Source organism: Hetaerina americana, unplaced genomic scaffold (assembly GCF_022747635.1).
Source record: "Hetaerina americana unplaced genomic scaffold, ioHetAmer1.1.p SCAF_42, whole genome shotgun sequence".
Taxonomy (NCBI): domain Eukaryota; kingdom Metazoa; phylum Arthropoda; class Insecta; order Odonata; family Calopterygidae; genus Hetaerina; species Hetaerina americana.
Genome location: NW_027287008.1, coordinates 3,213,672 through 3,238,388, shown reverse-complemented (window position 1 = coordinate 3,238,388; position 24,717 = coordinate 3,213,672). Strand labels below are relative to the sequence as shown.

The window sequence follows — 24,717 nt, the reverse complement described above, 5'->3', positions numbered from 1 at the left end:
TTCTATGATTTTGGTGAATCTAACTTTGGTCATGCTCCCCATCTTTTCAGTTCACCCATGTCACACTGACTCACTAATGTTGGCAAGGGAAATTTAAATTATGGTGGATGAGGCACATAAATTTCAATTATTGAATCAATTATGAATCATGCTTACTTGCAATGTAAGCTGAAATTTGAAGTTTGGTAGTAGCTTCAATTCCTCCTTAATATTTTATATCCCTAGTTGTACATGCATGTTGCTGTTGAAACAATCCAATAACCAATACATCTGCTTATCGTCAAAGGTCAGATAACCAATTAATTATGAGCAGAAACAATTTTTTGGAAACCATGAAATTAACGGAGAGAGCAGAAAACTTAGGGTTTGAATTGGAGTAAAAGACAATGGCTGCCCAATTTTCTTAGTGATGTATTCTATGAAGGGACTCATGGTTTGCTTCATGATCGAATACCCTATAATAATCTCTGTCACTGAAAATTTAGTTTTATAATACCTGAATGCACCCTGGCTCAGGAAAGGAACCCCTCCACCTCACCCAGAATGTGTGGATTTCACATGCCATTGGGCTTAGTTTCAGGTGAGTTCTGCCACCTGTTAAACCAACCATAGGGCAAAATACTATGGTATCTGAATATTCCTACTCCCATTTTTCCTGAATTTCATGCTGGTAAACAATTAGCTGTGTGTGTATTACACCTCTTATAATGTTGTAATTTAAAAAATCCAGTCACAATATGTGTCATTTCCCACTTGTGCTTATGTCCTTACCATGTTGAAGGCTTGCGCTATCAACTTTCAGGACTAGCAAAATGCAAACACTATGATTGCCATTTTCTTTCTATTGAGGAAGATGGGAATGCCAAGCAGCATGGTGAGAAAAGAAGAAAGAGAAGAGCTGACCTTATCAGTTAATGCTATCACTGTTATTTCACTAAATAAAATATCCTGAAGTCCATAACTTGGACACAGCTGTACGCCGAGCAGAGGGAGGTTAGAGGCTAAGCAGAAGCATATAACACACATTGCATAGACACATTCATTAAAAAAATCTCCCACAATTCTCCACTTCAGACTATTACTCCTCTCTAATAGTATTTATGAGCTCGAGTTCCTGGTCCTTATTTTCTGAGAATCTGCTATTGTAAAGCAAGATAACACCCACTCCAAAAGGAATAGACAAAGAAAAGAACTCCAATGGAAGAAGAGTTATCAGATTATTAACTCTTGCCAATAAGAAATGCATTCTTTTTATTTGTTTCAGCCTGATTCTTCGTGTACTTAGATGCTTCCTACATTTCTAAGCTGGAAATCATATAGACTTCAGGGTAATTCATATTGACTTCTGGGATTCATTTGTTGGCATTTCAACAATGATGCCATTCTGATACAGTGGAATAAGTAATGGTTAAGTATTAGCTACTACCAGTCACTAGGTACATAAAAAAGATGAATGAGAGAACCTTGATATGAGTTTTGTATCACTAGGCAGGTTGGGTAATTCAAGACATGTGTAATTGATAGTAACATGTCATAATTTGTGATAAATATTAGGCATCATGCAAAATTATTGAAGTTGCCATAGTGGTTATTTTGTCATTCAATTTGAAATCAGACGTGTATTATAAATTTTATGCATTCATGAGGTAATCTGGAGCAAATTATCAGAAATGAGTTTGATAATGAGCTCAGCTTAATATATTATTGTTTGACATGATACTCGTTGGTTGGGTGGAACATGAACATCATCAAGGAGAGACCAACTGTACATCATTCATTTTTAAAAATAATTCGAGTTCCCTTCAATGAGAAAATTGGATGATCTCCTCAACCATTTAAGTTTGTTTATTTACCAGGACAATAAACTGTTCTTGAGCAATTCCATAAATAGGAAAGGCAAGATTGGACTGATTTAAATGGACACTCTAATAGTCCATGCAATCATTATGATTTTGGTTTTTTCTCAAAAATTATCATAAAAACTTTCAAACATACGTAGTAATTGTATTACTGTGACATGAAATCCTCGATAGAAATTAATGAAATGAAACAATGTCTACAAAATGTTAATCTTTAATTCCGATAAAAAATTTAACCTGAGTGACATAATTATGCATCTTACATCATGGACAGACAAAAAATTAAGTACTACGATATTACATAAAAGCTGGCATACTGTTAGCTTCAACTGGTTACAAAAATAGCACCTGTTTTTTTTAAACAAACATTAATACAAGTAACTACTGACTTTAGTAGCTACTGAATTGATAACAATATTAATGAATTAGTCATTTGTAAGTACATGTGACATTAAGAATAACATTTTTTTGAAATAAATACACCGAACAATGATATTTTGTTAATTTTGCACTACTTTATATATATACACACGCAGAATGATCTCCAATCATGATAGGCCAAATTTACTGTTTTCTGACAAAACAAAATTTCATTGGCCAAAAACGTCAAAATATGGACAATATGAAGAGCAAAAATCACCAACACTCAAATTTTCATCAATACAGATGTTCTATCATAGTTAATTTATTAGTAATGTTGATTTATTTTACCTAACACTATTACAAAATTATAAATAAAAATATTTAGCTAACAATTAGAATAAAATATTGACAAAATAAAAGTCACATATACAGAAACATGAAAGTCCTGGGGGGTTTGAAACCCAGAATAAAATAGCCCAGACATTAATATTCTTCTCTATAGTGGTCAATTAACCATGATCCATGTCAATTAGACAGATAATATACATTACATACAATGTACATCTCTGACAGCAGTCACAACTATGGGTGCACTATGATCAAATATATCACAAAAAGAACATAAAAACATCAGATAGCAAGGTGTTTCTAAATACACCATTCCCAGGGGGAATGTTTTTAGTAAAAGAAAAATATGGAAGATGAAAATTCTATTTCAATGGATGAAACTTTTAAAAATATGTATACTTATTTTGATTATTATGACCTTCTTAAGATCATTTAAAATTTACCATTGGCACATTGAACACTAAATAACATCCAGTTTCTCCGTAGGCATGATTAAATTTGATATTTTACAGGATTATAAAACTCGTAACCGACACGAACGAACTCAAAATTTAGAGATCTGAATGAACACGGAATGAGAAGGCACCTTAGCTGCATATTAAGATTTTGGAAGTTGAGAAAAAGTGCTCCTTCTCATAGATTGTCAACCTGGTCTGAAAATTGTTTCATAAATAAATCATATGCCAAATGGCCATGATAAGAGAACATTTTTCATGCGGCATAACATTCTAATCAGGTACCTGAATATATAAAACACTTTCAAATTGAAAAAATTTGACATTCCTAAAAAGGGGATGCAAAAAAATATTGATCAATTTATCGCACCGCTGATTCCAGATACTTACAAAACAAGGTACAGGAATCATGGCCACATGAACTACTTAAAAAGAAATGGAAATGATTAAGCAAGCCAGCTGTTTTCTTCAAAGCGAAAGTGTATCCCACTGCCTTAAAATATAGGAAAATATCAAAACAATTGAATATAATTTTTTTCTTGGGTAAAAAATAACCTACAACAGAATTATTGCAGAAAGTGAGTGACACTTGAAAACCTAAGTTTGGGCAATTATGTAGCCATTTTCAGGTACTACATTCAACACCTTGGCTCATCTGGCATTGAATAAATACATATTAAAAACTGACAGCAGCTCCACCAAAATACATATTAGTATGTTTCTGTTTGCATATTTGCACTGAACCAAGGATTAAATCAATTATATTCATACAGCTTTACTGACTAAATGATGATTAAGACTGTGAAATAATTTTTCATTGATATTTTCCAGATTTTCTTAACAACCTACACCACATTTGCAGGCTATGAATATAAAGTACAAATGCACATAATAAGAAAAATCTACCTCGGTTGCATTTTACCCCTCAGTCCACAGGTGTTTCTGCTGCTGCCGGAGATATGTCCTCCAATATCAATTCTGATAAAGGTGCTTGAGGACTTTTTGTGCTTATAGCTTCTGTGGATTGAGTTCGTGGAATTTTAGGGTTTGACGGTCCATCTTCTTCATCAGCCTTTTCTTCTGGTTTGCTTTCTGCAGGAGTAGGCATGCTTAGATCTGTTGGCCCATCTTCTATTATGGAAACTTCATCTGCATCGTCACTGCGCTTGGTCTCTGGCAAACTATATGAAAAAATTTTGATTAGCTGTTTTACAATTCTAAGCAACCACGATCATGATTTCCTTACTTGCATGTATTCAGGTGTTCACCACGAATTTGCCTTTTAATGAAAATTTTTACCTGCCATTTCCCAGGGACTGAAAATTTCATATTCAGAAAAGGCTACCGCAAAGGGAAAAGGCAAACCCCAAAATAGGCTTTTGGTCAGAAATGGAAAAAATGATAGTAAGTTACTGGATTGAAGAAGGGATTTGTTTTTTCAAGAGGTATATTAACATGGATGCAATTATTTCCACAGTTTAGAAGCCAATTAGTAGCAACCATATGAGCTATGTGGGGAAAACCACAAAAGGTACCAAACAAAAAATTCATGCGAATAGATTATTTCGAATAACATTTTTCCTATTGTCCTTGCTAACACAAATTCTGCAAGTGCTACCGATGTTGTCCAAATTTTTAAAATCTTGCTAATTAGCAACTACTATCTACATATCCAATGCAGTATTACTGTAATAATAAATGTGAATGATTTTAGACGAGAGCTGATAAAATCATTACTTTCCAGCGACTCCAGGCCTGTAATGTTTACTACCGCTAAAAAGAATGAAAACTTCTATTATTCCACACTCATCGCCATCAGGGAGATGAATAAAAGCAGAAAACATTTGTAAAACAAATGGGTAGTTTATGCTTGCCCTGACCATGTGGATAAACCAGGTTTCTGCTTATACCCTTATTTTTACTCAGTGTACAATAAAAATTGGCCAATCCTGTATTACTTAATGGTGACCTTTAATATGTACGCCGATATTTATAAATTCCGGATATGTACATAGGGTTGTATAATTGAAACCCATGCAATAAATATTAATGCTGATAGAATTAATACACACGATAATATAGCTGCATAAAGTTGGACCAATATGATTAATACATGTACAGTAAAACATAAGTCATTTGAAATTCATAAGATCCAAATTTTGGACTTTGAAATATCTGGGTTTAAAGTAAACAACTCAAAAAATTCTAACAGAACCATTATTTGGCCAGTGAAATCTAGGTGATGCTTCACCTACCCATTATAATACTAATCTAACTGATCTGGAAAATGGACAATTAATTTTTTCCTTTTCAAGAAAGAAGATCTTGCTGTTCTAAGTATTTAATACAAAAATGAATGCCTATACAAGGGCATGAACTGACAAACTGATGACCACCATCTGCTGAACTAAACCCATAAAATCAGTGTACTTATGTCTTCTGAACAGATGATGAGTGCGTATTTTTTGATCAGCATTTTCCTCTGAAGCTCTGATTGCTGTTGATGAGTGGCAAGTGGAATTCTTCTGTTTTTCGAGCTGTGCTGTGATTCTCCCTCATCATCATTCACACCGGGAAACAATGAAGTCTGTACCACATCTGTTCTTTCATATTTCCTTTTAGCATTCTCCAAGATAGAAAATGAATATTATATTTATGGAAATCAATATTACTGATTCCTCTTTGGATAATAAAATAAATTTTCCTCCCCTAAAGAATTTTTCTATGAATTGAGGCTGTGGTGCAATGTATCACAATTGCAATGATTTTGAACCAGAAGTTCAAATGAAATAAACATGCAATTTGCAAATTATATCACCAATTAATTCAAACAAAAAACAACACTTCATGTTTTTAACTAAATTAGTAATTAGTTCATTAAAGTTAATTTCTTCATCACTGCCATATTCAGCTATTTGGTTAGATTCTCAAGTCACAACTTGAATTTAACACATATTTCACTGTAAATTTAAAATCCCCTGGAATCCCACTTTAGATGAAGAAGTTTAATTGATATTGGTATGCGTTTTTGCACATAATGTTACATTAAAATATAAAGATGGCCTTCAAGGTTCCCCAGAAACAAAAAAGTGACACCTATGATGATTCTTAAAGATGCAATATAGGGTTGTTGTGAGACATGATCAATTGATATATAAACCTTCACTCAGCTCCACGAGGAATATTTGCATACACACATGTCCATTGTGCTCCCATGTGAGAAATGTGGGCCAGGGAGGGGTGTACGTGAAGGTTGAAACTAGTAAGTTATATTGACAACTCTCCTGCCTGACTTCTCATCAGATCTGACAACTCATTCAGATATTAAGGATGTATTTGCTCAAGGTAGCTAATCTATTTAGAGGTAAGTTTTGAATAGTCTCTTGATGAATATTTACTTCTAAGCATTGTAAGTGGTGCATACATAACCACATTGATTTCCTACAACAAAAAAATCTTAAGAATAATACAATTGCTGGTTTCCTGTAGATATCAAATTTTCAGCATTGTTGTTGTTCTAACTTCCGTGATTATGGCAGACTTTGTTTTGATGATGTTGCCTATTAAAGCTGGAAAATGTAGGATAGTAACAATGCTGAAGATCAACAGTGACTTGAAGCCAACCATCACTATAACAGCCTGAGTTTTAAATATTTGGCAATCCTCATCACATTCCCAATTCATAGTAGTAGTTTTTAGGGGAGGCGACCGACAACTGAGGTCATTTGCACCATAGGGGATGGACAGGAAAGGATGAAGGGTGGAGAGAAACCTGGCGTCAGTATTAGCCTACTCTTCACGAAAGGCACCAAGGGGTCCGCAGTTTAACGTCCCATCCGACGGACAGCGTACTCACCCAAAGTGCCCTCCACAATGCACCTCAAGTAGGGATCGAGATACCTCAGAAAAATATTCAACACCGCCAGGATTTGAACCCGTGCCCTCTGGGTGGGAAGCCATTACTTAAGCCCCCGCACCATCTTGATCCCCCCCAATTCATTTCTGTTGAGTGGCCATATGGACAGTCATTGACGGATGATCAATGGCTGGTTATACGACAATTTTTGCTGCATAGCAGTATTTTATGGCATAGAGAACAGGAGGTTAGGCTAAGCTGTGATAACTATATAAACAAACCTGCTTGGTCCCTCATTAGGAACAGGATCACCTATAACAGGAGCACTAGGTGTAGGTTCTTCTTTAGGAGGAGTTCCTGCTACTTCTGCTTCAACTTTTATGATTTCAGGTTCATTTTCTTCTTTGATAACCTCCACTTTAGCCTCTACCAAGGGTTCTGCAGGCTTAGACAATGAGGCTTCCACTTTGGGAACTGTCGGTATGATAGTGGGTATAGTCAGCACTTCTGGGGGGGTTTTGATATTTGCAGGCGCATTACTCAAGTTTTCACGTTTAGGGGTAACTGGTGCTGTCACAGGAGTAACAAGGTCTTTCACAAATGTCCACAGCATACCGTCACTGTGCTCTCGGGGAAACTTGGAAGAGAGAGTGGCCTGAAAATTAATGACAATGATTGCACAATTATTCCAACAGAATTGAACTTCATAGAGACCCGAAGTATTCTATAAAATAGAACTATGTCAAGAGGATTACTTAAGTAACTGCCAGGCAGGTAAGACTAAATGTTATAAATAAAATTATGTCTCTTAGCATATGGAATATTGGATGTTGCATTTAAATGCTGTCCCACAGCTAAGCCTATATTTAAGAGAAAGATAAAGCAAATTTGGGATATTTATGTACGTATTACTAAACATTTTTCAAACCTTATCTGACACTCTTCTAACCCAAGTGGCTATTCAAAATACATTTTCACTCTCAGCATCCCAAATGCATAGAATGCTGGGCTATTGATGCAAGGGCCCAAGTTTAATTCCAGGTGATACTCTGGACAACCTCAGCTTCACCCAAGCTGCATGATGTTTCAGTTACCAAATCTTCCTGAGTAAACCCAGGAAGTGCAGGAATGGCCTTCCTAACTTGACGTATGGCCATTTTCTTTCTACCCTACTTCTGAATTGGTTGAATCGACAGAATCTAAACATTCATGACATCTGGTTCATCAATGAAACTTTACTATGTATTTATAAACACATTATGAGCCTGGTTGCATGACAGATACCATCAATGATTGGCATCCTTTCTGGAACAATTTCAACATACTCAGCCTCACTTTCACCTTTGTTATTATGCACGACATTAACTATCTCTTGGTCTGCTAAGTGATGAACAACTGGAGTATCACGGTCAACACATTGCATTTTTTTAAATTTACAATTTCCATTTTCTTTAAATGAGGATTGTTTACATTTTGCATAGGTTGTTAACTTAAAATGAATGTACCCACGGTCGTGAAACAATGGAAAACAAATAAGCCGATTAGTTCACGGATCGATTTTTTGCTATTCATAGGTGCTTCCCAAATGTGCTGGCATGCAATGTTTTTACTGCTCCACTTTTTCTACAACTGGTAACATTTTAGGCCTACATTTTCCTCTTCTGCCACAGCTAAAATTGATTTCATTTGGCATGAATGGAGGTGAAAACACTAGGATTAACAATTAATATTAGTGAAGTTCACCATGGTTCACTAAGCATAGTGGTCCCTGAAAAAGAAGTCAATTTGCACATGCCATCCAATATTTGCATAAACAGTTAGTTAATACACTAAATGGAGCAGTTTCTTACAATGTCATGACGAGATCTTCAGAGTAAAATGTGTATAACTTAACTGGATAATTTGCTGAAGTTACATAGTATGTAAAACTTCATTTCATATTAAAAAAATTTTCATGAAACACATTTAAATTTAACTAATTTCTGTCCTGGAACAGGAAAGAAACTCCATGTCAAGAATGATGTGCACTTTCTCCCTGGCTAAACATATGTGGTTACCTATGCAATTTTCCTTACTTTTCAAAGTTTTTATGCATGTAATCATTTCCACAACACTGTGGCATTATGTGTGTTCCCAGATAATGGATCTCCAGACAAGGGATGATCAACTGTAATTGTTACCCTCTTTCATTACAATTAAATAATCAATTATAAGTTAAGTTAGATATACTTAAGACTTTTTGTCTTCACTTTGTGGAATTGTTTGATTTCCATTATACATGAGTTTGTAATTCTCCATAGACTTTATTTTATGGTACAATGCATTTCACTGATTTGCAGCATCATCAGGTGATTCACCTGATGATGCCGCAAGTCAGTGAAATGCATTGAACCATAAAATAAAGTCTGTGGAAAATTACAAACTAATTTAACATGGACAGTTCCGTTGGAATTCACGACGAATTATGTGTAAAATAAATCTAGCACAAAAATAATGATATAAAGAATGTGTCAATAACTTGATGACCACTTCAACATTGAGCTTTATGGGAATAAGACACAAAGAATTACAGCAAATAGCAATAAATAACAAATTCAATTTTTTTTAAATATTGGTGCATTTAAACCCACCTTTAACTTATCCAAGTGTGTGATATTGCCTCTAAATTTTTCTGTGAAATTGATGAAATCTGGTTCACTCTTATAGAAATCTGCACACCGTTTCTGCAAGGAAAATATGAATTTATATAAATTTTCCAGCAAATCAATGGAACATATGCTGACAATATCTTAAACAGAACTAATAAATTTAAGGAAATTTAAGGTTCACAATAAAAAAATGTAGAAGGCCATGTACCATTTCATTAAGTGCATCTTGAGACAAGAACTGGTCCTGAACCACAGTGTAATTCATGAGCATTGGTCTTCCATATTCATGGGGTCTACTCTCGGGGGGTGGCATTACCCAATACGAAGCCACAGATGACTCCAGTGAAAGACTCTCTGGCTGGTATGGTGCTAGAAATAGTAATATTGAAAAAATAGTATTTAACCTCTCTACACATAAAATGATTTTCAATTAATGCAAAAAGGAAAAACTGTTGATAAAAATAAAAAGGAGGAATTTTAGATAAAAACTTATCATTATACGAATTTTCAAGCTAAGTAATTATAGAAAAACAATATTCACAACTCATCATAGAGACAAACTAAGCATGGACATGAAATACAGGTAAAGTCACTAAGAAATTGGAGGAGGGTAATGAACATTGGGGTCAGAAGACAAAAGAGCCACAGGAGTGCAGAGGGGTAAACAAATAAGGGTTCAGAGGGAGCTCAATTGTGGAGTCAGAAGTTTGGGCTCTAGGAATGGCAGAGGGACATTTTGGGAACCGAAAGAACTCATTTATGACTTAAGCAGCCAAAAAATAATTTTAGATGGCTGGAATATTTAAAACTTTTTAAATATGGTGCATACTTCTGAATACTTAGCCACCCTAAAAACAAGAAATAAATTAACATGGATGACTGCAGAGTAGCAGGAGACTGATAAAAACCTGAACAATTTTTCATTCAAAATCAGGAAAAACTGACATTATTGAGCCCATTTCGCAACTAATGAATGGCCCTCCTTGACCTTACCCAGTATTACACCAACACAAGGAGTGTAGCTGGCATCAGAAGATCCCTTCATTTTCATTTGGTGATCAAGCTGAGAATCCAGGTCCCTTAATGTGGGTGCAGCTGGAGCAAAAGGATGAGAGTGATACCAGCCCACCAATGTGAGCCTGCGAGTTTCCATTGCACGTTGAACATCAGCCTCGACCAGGGGAGCTGCTTCATGATCTCCAAGGCGGCACCGACATGGAAATGCCTGAGTGATTGCCAGGTCTAGAGCAGGAAGAGGAGAGGACTTTAGAAAAGCAGTTTTCTGGGAAATATTATTATTTTCAAATTAAGCAGGCAACAAATTTGGGTATCAAAGTTTCCAGATTTGAAATAGACAAAAATTTTCATTCAGACAGTTAAATAAAAATACTATTTTATTTATCAATTTCAATGTAAAGAAAATTGGTCTCACAAGCTAGCAATTCAATTTTTTAATACTACATACATGAGAGAGAATGAGTTTCAGTGAGCAAGTACAAAAATGAATACCTAATCATTGGCATGAATTGTAACAGTTTACTTCTATTCTCTAATCAATTTGATAAAATTCGGGTAGCCATAATTTTAGGGGAGATAATGATTAAACATCTTTTTCCAATAATGAAAACTTCGTTGCAATTTTCCACAGTTAAAACTTTATTGCCGACCATGGTTTCGATACACTGTAACCATGGTCGGCAATAAAGTTTTAACTGTGGAAAATTGCAACGAAGTTTTCATTATGTCTCGATTCCACAATATCACGCCTGACTCTTCACTTTTCGTATCTTTTTCCAACTCTTATCTGGCCATCAGGAATTCTTCACCGTAATTCTTATTTTTTCATTACTTTTGTTGGAATGTGTCCAGCAGAATGGTTTGTTTCATGTGTCATAGCATAATTCTACTTCATTATTACTCGGAGGGGGATTTTCCTCTGAAAGACTATGCTAATACTTTTATTTATTTCACAATTATTACAAGAGACATCAAAGTTGGGGAGTTTTTTATATTTTATGAAATATATGAAATCACAAAACAAAGGTTCTTTCGTTTGAATACTGAACATTGAGACATACCTATTTTCTGAGAGCCTAACTTTGTGGCATTTGTTTAGCTTTGCATTTTTTAAATTTACCATAAAGTTTGTTAAATAAAAATATAAATGAAAGCATATTGTTTTTGATAAAAATGAATACATACTGATTAAAATTAATTTCAAAATTTTTAGTTTTGTCAAAAAAGTAGCAGTAGCAAATATCTACAAATTCCTTGGTTTTGAATGATGGGTTGAGCAGCTTAAGTTAAGAACTTAGTATAATTGACGAAGTGACTTGTGGCCTTAAAAACAAATATTTAATTATTTAAGACTTACTATGAGCGTTCACATCCCAATGTCCACCCAAATATCCAACAACTTCAGATGTAGTAAGATGACAATGAAAGTCCATAACCAGGAGAGAATTGGATGACATGGACACTAAAAATGGCTGGATTTTTCCCATGGACGAGAATGGTGTGCTCTCCACAAGAGTATTAGCATCGCTATGATGAAAGCAAAAAAATACCATAAATTTTATCTACTACTCATTATGTACTTGATTACAATTTTATTAAGGTGACAAATCAAATTCTTAAATGCAGAGAAAAATGCTACGTACACTTACATTTATCAACACCATAAAAACTTATAAGGATAAACGGGTGAGTTCAAAAATAAAATGCCCATAATATAACAACAAGTGATAGATTCCTTTTAAGATGTCTTAACAAAGGATTCATAATTTTTTATATCACAGTAGACCAAAGATGCTCGAGAAGAAATTGAATCAAAACATTCCCAAAAAATGCCCTTGAAATCTCATTTTTTTCAGCCTTGATACCAGTAGCCAAATTGGAATATAATTTTTGAATGCCCCCAGTTTGAAGAATGAGATTATTAAAATGCAATTCAAATAAATTTTTATTTCAGCACATATTTTCAAATAGAATTTTAGTTGATTTAAAAAATTGCATTCATAGTTATCGAACTAAAGCATGAGGGGGGCAACTTAGAATTAGATAATTTTGGGTGTTGAGTGATACTTGAGACATCAGTTGATATGGAGCTGTAGAAAAGGTTGAATATGCACTTAAAGTTCATTAAATTTACTACATTAAGTATCATACAAAAACAATTAAATAAAACACTCACTGATTAATAGCACGGCATCCTAATATATTATGCTTCATAACTACTCTGGGAGACTTGGGCGGAATGGGTTTTTTCTCCTCTTTTTCAACCACTTCACACTCTGAAAAATGTAAAAAATGTTAGAGTTATATCAAGAGGTCACCTATGACTAATAAGCAAGAACTCTTTGAAAGAAATGAATAATAAATACTTATTCATAAAAGTAAGAAAGGTTATTTAAAATTAGGCGGATGTGAATTTTGCTTCAACGACAAAGATGGCTACAGGTGATTTACCGCATTTCAAGAAGCCTTGTGATAAAATAATTTGGGCAAAATTAATGCATGAATTGCAGAAGATAGGAGTAGACTATAGAGATAGGAGACTATCACAAACCTGTGCATGTCTCAGCCTGCACAAGTATGGGTAGTTGATGGAGAAATTGCCGAGGGGTATGAGAAAGTTATGGGGGGTTAGAGCCCTCTTCATCATCACCTGTAATTTTCATCATATACATGGAGGTTATGCTTAAAGGAGGCAAGGTAGAGGCTGGAAATAGGAATTAAAGTAGGTAGACTCAACTCAAAAAGCAGATTCGTGAATAATCAAGGTTTAGTTAGCCAGTCAGTCACAGGACTTTGATGATGGTTGAACATATTGCAGGACCAATGTCATAAGCATGGGGTCAAAATTACTATAAGAATTAACCAAAGGAAAATTATGGCCATTTTGTTCTTGAGAATTGGCTAGGTGAAGTTAATTAGTGATGTTGGAGGGATAATCTAAATCAGGCAAAAGAATTCATTTAATAAAGAATGTTTTGCATGAATAGGAAAAAGATGAATAAAATGGTTTGAGGCATCACCTTGTGGAAGCGATTCATATCAAAAAAGAAAAATTTTTGATCTCCCACATTTACGAGGCATATTCATTAAGTAAGGGCCGTTTGCTTATATTTAAATATTGGGGCTTCAGAACACAGTTTTACTCCTGCAGCGCCATCTACAGATTCATTTAGAAGCTATAGCAGCATTTATTTTGTTTCAGAAGTCGTTTGTTTGTCCATGCATGCAAACAACAATGTCTGCAACAATCGTTCATCCCGCCAGCTGTGAAGTGCATTCTGTTGTACGATTCTTGTATGCAAAAGGATTGTCGGCAGCTGAAATTTATCCGGAGTCATGCCTAATTTATGGACCTACAGTTATGAGTACAGGAAAGGTTAGACAATGGTGCCGTGATTTTAAAAATGGATGAACAAATGTCCATGAGAAAGAGCAAAGTGGCAGGCCAAGTATTCTGACCGATGAAATTGCTTTTTAAGTGGAACAAAAACTGCAATGCAATCATCGATTGACGATTAATGGCCTAGCTGAACAATTTCCTCAACTTGGATGCATCCTTGTCTACAATATTGTCGAGGAAAATCTCAGAAACTCAAATTGTATGCAAGGTGGGTACCGAAAATGCTCACCAACCACCAAAAAGAGCAAAGAATGTCCAGTGGACGAGAGTTTTTGGGCCGTTACCAACAAGATGGAGATGACTTGTTTTCTCGCATTGTTACCGGAGACGAGACGTGGATATATCTACATCAATCCAGAAACAAAACAGCAATCAATGCAGTGGCAACACTCATATTCACGAAAACCGTAAAAGTTTAAGCAAACTCCATACACAAGTCGAAAATTGATGGCTACTGTTTTTTGGGACATAAACGGTGTTCTTTTAGTGGATTTTGCAATCCAAAACACATGACGCAGGAAACTGTCATCTTGCGTAATTCTCCTCCACGATAATGCACGTCCTCACACTGCTGCCAAAACCAATAAGAAAAGTCAAGATTTTCGTTGGGAACTCTTTGACCACCCACCGCTCAGTCCAAACCTTGTACCTAGTGACTACTTCCTCTTCTTGCACTTGGCTCGGTGGACAACGTTTCGAAACCAAAGAGGAACTCAAGAACGGCGTTGTCAATTGGTTCAACTCTCAGGTGGCGAGTTTCTATGCAGAGGGGTTTAAGAGGTTGGTGCAGCGGTACAAAAAAATGCTTAAAAGTGAACTGCGATTATGTAGAGAAGTGAAGTAGGTTTGTAGCTAACTAAAAGTACCAATAAAACGTGTTTTATAAGAGTATATTTTTTCCTGTGACCAAAAGGCCCTTAATTTATGAACATGCCTCCTATTTTATTATGGTAAGTCGAAACCTAAGTCTTAACCAATTAGCCTTAACCAATTGAAAACGCCGTTCTTGAGTTCCTCTTTGGTTTCGAAACGTTGTCCACCGAGCCAAGTGCAATAGTTTTCCTTCTCTTTCCTTTCCTCCCACTTTACCAGCAACTGCCCCCCTCTGTATAGTATATGATGCTGTGTGTCCTCTGCACTTTACCTGATGGTGACATGATTCCTATGAGCATTTCATTCAGGAATTGAGATTAAATCCTGGAATTGAAAAACCATTGGAAACCCTGGTATGGTAGACTGAAGTCCTGGCATTTATTTATTTATGGTCAAGGAGCCAAAAACATATGTTTTTGGTATTTTTCTTAAATTTCAATGTTATACATCAGAAGAAATTAATTTAACCAGAATTGAAAAATTTAGATTTTCATACAATTAAAATGGTGAGTATATGCACCACTAGGGGCACTAGCTACACACACTTGAAGTGCTTTCATGAAATACCTGAAAGCAGTCAGAATGGACATTAATACTTTCTTCACAAATGAATGGTATGATTATGTTTTATTAACTTGAGTTATTTAGGTCTTTATTTCATGGGATATTGAGCTCACGGCTGATCACTTTGCAGTGTATTTATTTTCTCCATGTTCTTTTCATGAAATTTGCTATCAAATATCATAAGTGCCAAGTATAATTTTAAGTCATCCAAAATATTGTTATCCATTACCAAATTAAGTATCTTCATTCAACACTTCACTAAATAACTCATGTATGAATTGACACCACTTTTTTTACCTCAAATACAGACACATATCATATCCTGTTAATGCATTTTTACGTTAACCTACACAATGCATATACTCTTTATATTCTGAAAAAGCCTAAGGTTTCCATAATTATTAACTTTCTTATTGCTACAATATTTTTTGTACCAAAGGAACTCCATTTATATTGATTGATGGAAATATCAATCTCATGAAAATGATTTTTCATCATCAAAGCCATGCACTTTTTTTCTGATACTTTCATACCTCCTGAAGATAACCATCAGTTTTGGTTGTAATAACTTGCCTCAGTGACAAAAATCTTACAATCTATTGCATTAATCCAATCGAAATTCAGCAACAGATGGCAAAAAATTGTTATCACTGCAATACATCTGGAATTACATTTTAATCCAACGTGTATGCTATCCTTCCTCAGATTTAGACATGCACCACTTCCCATGTTGGACTGAGGAATGTATCCAATCGATGAGCTCAAATACCACTTTTTCAATCCAGGCCAAAATGCATTTCCATTATCCATAGGAAACCTAGATCATTTGCATCTTTCAAAATGCCAAGATTGGGTCATCACTGGCCTATACATATTTCTTGTAACAAATTAGGCGTTTATCAAAATAAAATCAATGCACACCTATTTAATAAATATGTACCTATTGTATTTAATTTACAAACAGATGCCAGGAATAGAAATACTAAATCCAAAATAAGAGTTTAAAAACTTGTAGCAAGAGGTGAACATTATAATAATGAGCCATACCCATTTTCTTGATTGTAACAAGGATTAAATTACTAGATATCCTGTTACTTATTTTCACAAATGAAACACGTTGAATCAGTTTCACTGTGACTCTTGCAAATGAAATTAGTACATTGTTGACAATTAGCAGAGTCTTGTTATTACAGCTACACAAATAACATTGCCCACATTTGTCTCCTCTTTGTCCTTGGGAATTCACTGATTAATTTTCTCTTTTTGATCTTTAGGCCACAATTTTTTATGCCACCTGGCCTCATGTTGTCTACCTGGCAGTTTAACTGTGATAGTACAAGAGACTATCCAATATCTTCCAGAAACCCTTCCCATTGTTTCTTGATACTACCAAGTGACTGATTAAAACCATTTTTTATCTTTCACATGATGAAAACAATTCAGCTACATCCAAATAATTCAGGAATAATGACAAGAGCTGTCCTTTGCTGTACCTTCTTAAGGTGATTCATGAACAAATTATGCCAAGATATCCACGCCACTTTTGGTTTAGTTGCAATCCAGAATGAATTCATAACTTTCACCTGAAATGCTATTTCCAAGTATGATGCATACTTGCAAGTGCATTAACACATTTTTCCTTATTTGGCACAGAGTACACGTACATCAAATGATATTATTTGCAAATAAAATTTTAGAGGAGTGAACTACTCTCTCTTCTATCTGCACCAATTTCTTGGAAACACTAACTAGTTTTCTGTATGGTACAAATGAGTGTTAGTTTCTTCATTAGCAACTATATGACTAATGAATAAGGAATGTCATTTCACAATTCTTACTCCTTGATTTGTATCACAAGTGCCAGCCGCAGCACCTAAGTATACTTGAAATTTGGAACAATAGAATGTTTCAGTATCACAAAAAATCCAAGATTCTAAGAAAATAACTAACTGCTCATCAATGGTTCCAAATGCATAGACTTAGTTCATGGTTTTTCATTTATCATAACCTCACAAACAAGTTTTAGTATGCCATGCTGCTTTTGATGGTCTCCGATATCTTTGTTGCCAAATATGAGAGCTGACATTGGCGAATAAAATCTATTTTAACTCATAACAACTGCGTACATGGGACAGAATTTGGTCTCATTCTCCGGGGAATCTTCTTTGTACTCACATGATTCACTACGCCATCCAATCAGAATAAGCTGTTTTAAGAAAGCTTTGGTTTCAGTTTTTCGATTTCTTTGATTTTTGACTTCCACATACACGTGGAAGAACAAAGTATTTCTTTCTGATATGAATCACTTCTACAAAGTAACACCTCAACCCATTGTACTCAGAGTATGGCGCAAGAATTTGCCAGATTCCATTACCTATTAGGCTACAACCCTATTTATAGAAGAGAAAGCACAATCTCGCTGCTATGAAAATGACCTTCCTGGACAGCAAATCATGTCTCGAGGGAGTATGATACATACGAGGGCATGCGATAGGCTAAACATAAGAGGCGGTCTGGGATCAACAGAATCTTATCCCAGAATGCAATTTACACATTTCCGCCCAGTTTCAAAACCCTACTGATTTATTCACTTTCTATAGTTTTTCATGAACTATTCGACTAATTCAATGAAATCTCATCCCAGAATACAATTTGCATTTTTTGCACAATAATAATCAAATACTATCATATTAACAAAGGAAATGCATCTTCAATTTTGAATGGATCCTTGCGGAGATCAATAGGTTCATGCCCTGCCAGGTGCTGTGACATGGACACTAGGAGGTGAGCATATTTCCAGTGACTTCCATCTAAGTCTACATCCTGCACACCACATTCGTCTTCAGGGCTGTCACTCCCACAAAATTCATCTTCTGACTCTGTCATTGTTTCTGTTTCTTCATCATTGCGAGAATCACCACTTTCATCATGAAGAACATCGGAGCCAGACTCTTCGTACAGAATGCTTTGTATGTACCCATAGAGACTAATGGTCGTGGTTTTTTTCTGTTCATGTTCCCCACTACACCAGACTGACATGTGAAAAGTGCACTACATATGCCGCCACATTGAAAGTAACACAAAGGCTACTTTGACTTGTATCACCACCTAGCTACACTATATATACACCATAAAGCACTGATCATTTGCAGGTCATGGTATCATTTAGATCGAAAATGTGTTCCTTCCACACAAAATGAAACTTTGAATCACTTCTGTGAAACTCCAAGAACGAATCTAATTGACCCAAGTTCAAATTTCTCTAATTTATAAAACAATAAGTAGTGTACAAACTTTCGTATTTCAAAAGAATTCAGCACACCTTTGTGAAGAATACATGGAATTTCATGCATGTGAATAAAATTTAAGGCATTAAAATTTTTAAATTTGGACCAAAAGGGTCATTTTGACCAAATCTTGAACTTCAGAGCAATAAACATTTTTACAATGAGGACCATGGGCTCATAAATCAATGTTTAAGAAATCGTTTTCATGCTGCTAATGAATTTAACTGAGCAAATAAAAAACTGGGACAAAATTTGATAATGAGCATTCTTGAACCATTGGACATCTGCCATTGAACCATTGCATATTTTAGTTTTCGCTTCGGAAACCATTTAAGGCTTATTCAATTTTTCACTAGCAGCAATTACTTGTCCAAATGAAGAGATTAGTACACATGACACTGAGACAATGTATTATAAATGGATAAATTTCCAAATACTTTCAATTCCATATTCAATATTCCCAAATTACAAGTGGAGGGGATGGAGACATGCAATTGAGTAATTCAACTGCCCATGAGGTTCATTTGACAAGTGAGGTAGGCTGCTTGACTCTAGTCAGCAGTCGAAACTAACTGGCTACAACTGAAGTCAGCCCTAGCTATTTCCAATTGCCAAGAAACTGCGAGAGATACAGCACCAATAACTTTTAATAAGTTTTTCAAATTTCCCAAAATTTCAGAGTTTAAGAGGATACCTCGATAGCTTAACTGGCTTAAGCACTCAGCCGGACATTGAGGGATCCGGGTTCAAATCCCAGTCAAGGCGAATGATTTTTACACTCTGAAATTTTTGCATACCAGCATTGTGTTGACATTCCCTTTTCACAGTTGAAATGTCATTCTCCAATGATGATAATGCTAAATAGCATAGGTGTACTTTAATTTTGACAGAATCCTATACTGAGCATTCTTACATGATGGTTCATGTAGGCAAATCTCTTGGCCTCTGGAAACTTGGCAGTCATGTTCCCTGAAATGCTTGATGCCAAAATTGTCCCTTTGAATATAAAAGCCCTATAGTTTATGAAGATATTAAAATTAAGCAGCAAAGTACATACTTTCTTAGAATCATTCAGAATTAGAATTTCAAGCCTATGTTGGATTTTCAATGTATTAATTTTCTTTCAACCTTTACAAAGCAATATCAACCACATTAGCATGAAGTAATATGTAATGAAGGTCAGTCAAGAGTGTTTCAAATTAATTGAAGTTACAATGGGGTTACAATTACCCATTATGGGATCTCATTTTTTCGACAACATCACCTACTATATTGAGTTCTCAGTATTAACAATGATGTGCATATGCCTATGCCATCTGAGTCCATTGCATTTTGTGCCTGCTGCATAGTGACAGTATTACTTGGCTCATCTGATGTATCTTTCCTATGAATACAGAGTTTTGCCATCTTAAATACATAGTTGTCATATGAAGTGAAATGAGGTAGATGTGACATAATTACGTTTCGGATGCTAGTTAGATAAATTTGCAATTATTCATTTCCATTTGCAATTTAAGGGAAAAAGAAATTGAGTGATGCTGGTTTAACAAAGTTGAATATCTGATAATACCTGCTGAGAAGCTAGCAGTGGATTAAAGGTAAGTGAATGAAAATGTATTTAGATGAGACACATATGTCTTCTTTTTTATACCTAATTAATAGACAGACATTTTATTTAAAATTCAAAAGTACTTATGAATAAGGAGGAAAAATATTTTTGTTACATACACTGGCTGTTCTATTAACATGACCTGTGTTATAACGTATGGTGCCACAAGAAAATGTCTTGTTTTTGAAAAATGACAAGATTGTTTTAAATCAGGGACATTATATTAAAACAGCCTGTGATAATGAAGTCTTTTCCTCCTGTATCCAAAATTAAGAATTCTCGCAAAGCCAAGCCTGATGTGGTGTCATTGATTACAAGCATACTTTGACGTATGTATTTTGCATACATTGCAGTAGCTATAATCAACACAATTTCTTAATAACAAGTTGGAGTGGGACCTCATCAGATATTGGAAAGTATGTAATATGTAACCAGCATTTTTTGCTCATATTTCATATTGCCCGAGCTTTAATTTTATAATGAAGACAGTTGATAACTCCAATGAGAGAATGAAAATTGCCCCACCCAGTAGCTAAAATTTTTCTTTAACGACAAATCAATTTTCAATTAAAATTTTCTCACCTTCTGTTCCTCCATTTTCTTTATTGCGATCCAGTTTTTTGTTCTTAAACCAACTGCTTTTATATGAGTCGAGTTTTTGCCCTCTGTACTTTACCTGCGGATAGAAAACGGTGACATAGAGGAGATAATATTTAATAGAGATACAAAATGATACAATTGGTTACAAACAATATTTTCCTGCAGCAATGACAAGATATTACCATTTACACATTGCTCACATTTGATATCTAACACAGAAACAACCGTTGTTGAAAACAACAATATTAGTCAAACCAAGTCCTGACTTCAACCACAAGATCTACTATTGCAAGGGCAACAGAAAGTTAGTTGCCAAAAAAAATGTGACTGCGGTCAATGTTGAAAATATGTAAACCTACTACACTTGGCAACAGAAGACATAAGCAGCAATAACTTTTGACTTACAGATGCCCAGCCACAGCCAGACTTCTTGTCAGGGTTCACAATCTTTTTGCAGTGAACTGCCCAAGCAGTTGGAGTGGCAAAAATTAAGTCTGACTCTTGTGATCTAATCTGCCCTCCAGGAAGAAGATCACCAGTAAATTTGTGACCCTAAAAGTGAAGAAAACAATATGAAAGAATGAATCACAGGCTAGGAAAATATAGATATATGGTTCAGGTAACACATTTCTACTTGACAAGAAAAAAACTCAAAATAATTACACATGACTGCAAAATGCCATTTCATCTAAATTAAAAATTTGAGGATGACAAGAGTACCAAAATATACGATTCATGCTTCAAAAGTGGATTACAGAGTTATGAAATGTAGACCAAAACACACAAACATGCTCAACAATTTCAATGTGAAGATACACAAAGACAAAAGGCCATCAACTGCCACAAACGTTATCACACATTTAAAAGAGGCATAAATTTTCATGATATGAACAGGCCAAGAAACTGCACAGAATCATTATCAAAATGTGATAAAAATTTGGTTTTCGGAAGTATTCACTATCATAAGGGCTTTGGCATTTCAAACCAACATTGGAGAATACAACAGCTTACCTGAGATAAAAAATGATTAAACACTCATGTTATTTAAATAGATATTGAGCAATGAGTAATTAAATGACATTTCCCTATTTCTAAGTGAATATAAATCTGCCTACCCAAAACACTATGAACTTTGTAGAAGATTTATCCATTTTTCTATCAAGTCTCAACATGTTTTACTGCTCAACTTACATGTCCCAGAGCCCAACCTCTTCTGCCATGTAATTTTGGAGGCAGGAAATAATAAGTCGAAAACTCATGCCAAACAAGTGCAATTAAAGGTTTAAAAATAAATCGTGCACAAGAAGTAGGGGGTGTGTAGATACATTTCTATTGAAATCATACTTTTAGAAGGCCAAGGGAAGATAAGCTAGCTTCTAAAAGTAAAGGAGTTTCTATCAAGTCAATACAATATCTTTGCAATCAGGAAGTTTGTCTATTTTAAAGGTCATAATTAGTCTCCCATAAACGTTAATGTAAACAAAAAACTTAACAATTTCAGGTTGCACTCCATGGAAGTTGCATATGTCCACAAGATTGGAAGGAATAGTTTACTTTCCACAGAATTTCTGTTCATACAACATGCTTCACTGTGATATGGCAACATTAGTTAGGAAGATAGAAAAACATCATCCAACTCCCAATTCTACACAGTCAAACTTCTCATCCACAAAGTCACCTGGTTGCCTGTTGGCTACTGAGTTATGAAATGATATTGTCTTTGTATTTAACCCTGCTTCTGCACCTTATATTGTACCCAAATGCTCTTTTATCTTTGTCTCTACTTATGCAATATCATTGGAGACACATCGTACCAACAAAATTTCTTTGGAAAAGTATATTGCTCCTTCGTTTCTTAAGGATGGCAAAAAAGGAATGTTTACTGCATGTACTTAAGGTAAATGCATTTTTCAAGGTGATACACAACACAGTTAAACATCACCACATGCAGTATATAAATTAAATGTGTAACCCTATGACAAAGCAAGACACATAACTCAAATGAATAACTATTTACAGTAACACCCTCAACAAAATATATTAAGAACCTAAGCTATCAGAGCTTACTGATTACCTACAAGACCTCAAACTACTTCCAAAATAAATAAAATACCTAAACCTAACACTCATATGATGCAACACACTGCCCTTATCAAACCAGTGGATATTTTATGATTACACTACATCCTAAGCTGGTACTTATTTCCTTGATTACAAAGATATGATTCCAACTATCAAAATAATTCAATTTTTCTAGGAAATTACAATCTAATTAATTTCCAAAATTGAAGAGCTAAATGAGTTCAAACAAGAAGTGAATTTCAATGTTTCACGAGGTTGATTGATTTTCTAGAAATCGTGCATCTAATTGTTTCTGAATTGAAGTTAAATACAAATATATTTAAATAATTACCTTTGTATCAAATTCATTAATGACTAATGAAAAATAGAAGAGTTCTATGCATGCAATGCATTATTAGCATTCCATCCTGATAAAAAACGTATTAAAGCAGTACTAATAGTCACTAAATGAAAATATACTTAAAACAAAATTACAATATGAGAAAGGGTAGACTACAGAAAAATTTGCAGAGAGATTAAGAAAAAGATGTCCAAATTTGTAAAATAACAATTAATAGAAATTTTATTAAGCATGAGGAAGCTTAGAAAAGAACATTAATAATGTAGACAAAAAAGATAAGCATAATGGGATAGAGAAGGCCAGAGAAAATACAAAGAGATGGCAGCAAAATGAGGCCCCACAGCCCAGCTTAGCTCCTCTCTCTCACCAAGTAGTCGATGGACATAGCAGCTTCCCCAGGCTGTAGGAGGCCCTCCGAGAGCAGCATTTTCAGGGTCACCGACCTCCCAACCCCTGCACCACCACCCCCTTCTCCTCTACCCTGACTATTTCCCTCATCATCAGAGGCCTCATCATCATCCCAACTTAGTCCCTCCTCCTCTTCATCACCCTCCTCTTCTACACCTACCCCTTCTCCGATTCCGTGAACGCCAGATCTTCTTTCTCCACGACTACAAACTGTTCCGCCTCTTCTAACCACACCCCCTCTCTGATCTCTGCTTTCTTTAGGGGAATCTTCTAAAGCCTATGACAAGAAGACAAGAGTTGTCTGCAACGAGTTGTCTTGAGGAATTACGCGAAATAGAAAATACATTCGTATTTGTAGTAAATAAAAGCTTTTGAAATTTTTCAAAATGAATAAAAACTAAGCCTAGGCATTATGTGATTAGTTATAAATAACAATTTCAAATTTTGGATTTAGGAGTCAACTGAGTGGAATAATTTTGTTTGATACGATCGAATGCAAAGTAGCACATGCGTAATGGGTGAACAGATTGCAAATCTAGCGTTCTTCTACAAAATATGCCAAAAGACAATTATACAAATCCAAAACACTCAATTTCAATTTATATTAAAGCGGGATGATATAATTACAACACTAGTCGAGAAACACATTCACGGGAAGACCTCACATCCATGACAAATGATGATGTTTTAGATTAATTCACTTTCTGGAACTGCACCTTGCGATCAGATTCTGATTCTTCGTCAATATCTTCATCCCTCAACTGCATCATATCTATATTAACCTAATAACAACGCACTAATATATCTATTTGCTTTTAAAACTTTTTTCAACTCATTCTACGCGTCATTTCCACGAAGAAACCCATTTTTTCCCATGTTCTGACTGGCGTTGAGCATGAATAACTCTGCACGCATCCAAATAAAAAAAAACACTGAGGTCTTCTTCGACAAAACCGTCATATATTTTTATTGATCGGTCCTGTCCGCCGGTAGTAAAGGAGAAAATAA

General features: G+C 35.0%; 1 protein-coding gene across 4 annotated transcripts; it reads right to left on the bottom strand.

Moving 5' to 3' along the window:
* Positions 1–2,083: 2,083 nt before the first annotated feature.
* Positions 2,084–24,637, bottom strand: LOC139692846 (MPN domain-containing protein-like). Of its 4 annotated transcripts, none has more exons than XM_071591155.1 (11): positions 24,337–24,637; positions 23,669–23,986; positions 21,285–21,431; positions 20,862–20,955; positions 12,723–12,822; positions 11,904–12,073; positions 10,523–10,771; positions 9,738–9,898; positions 9,512–9,604; positions 7,163–7,536; positions 2,084–4,206 (listed from the first exon to the last, which is right to left on the bottom strand). In XM_071591155.1, the coding sequence occupies exons 1-11, from the start codon at positions 24,355–24,357 to the stop codon at positions 3,951–3,953; spliced, it is 1,983 nt and encodes a 660-aa protein (XP_071447256.1). In that variant the 5' UTR covers positions 24,358–24,637; the 3' UTR covers positions 2,084–3,950. The 4 variants fall into 4 exon arrangements, with proteins under 4 accessions (XP_071447256.1, XP_071447257.1, XP_071447255.1 ...); XM_071591156.1 differs by having other exon boundaries at positions 24,375–24,637; XM_071591154.1 differs by having other exon boundaries at positions 24,426–24,637.
* Positions 24,638–24,717: the final 80 nt, after the last annotated feature.

Bases quoted from the DNA above. Each gene is read 5' to 3' on its own strand.
- LOC139692846 (XM_071591154.1), bottom strand. From the start codon at position 24,479: ATGATGCAGTTGAGGGATGAAGATATTGACGAAGAATCAGAATCTGAT. The intron at 20,956-21,284 runs GTAAGTCAAAAG...TTCTATCCGCAG, and splicing joins CTGGCTGTGGCTGGGCATCT to GTAAAGTACAGAGGGCAAAA. The intron at 12,074-12,722 runs GTGAGTGTTTTA...CTTTCATCATAG, and splicing joins GGATGCCGTGCTATTAATCA to CGATGCTAATACTCTTGTGG.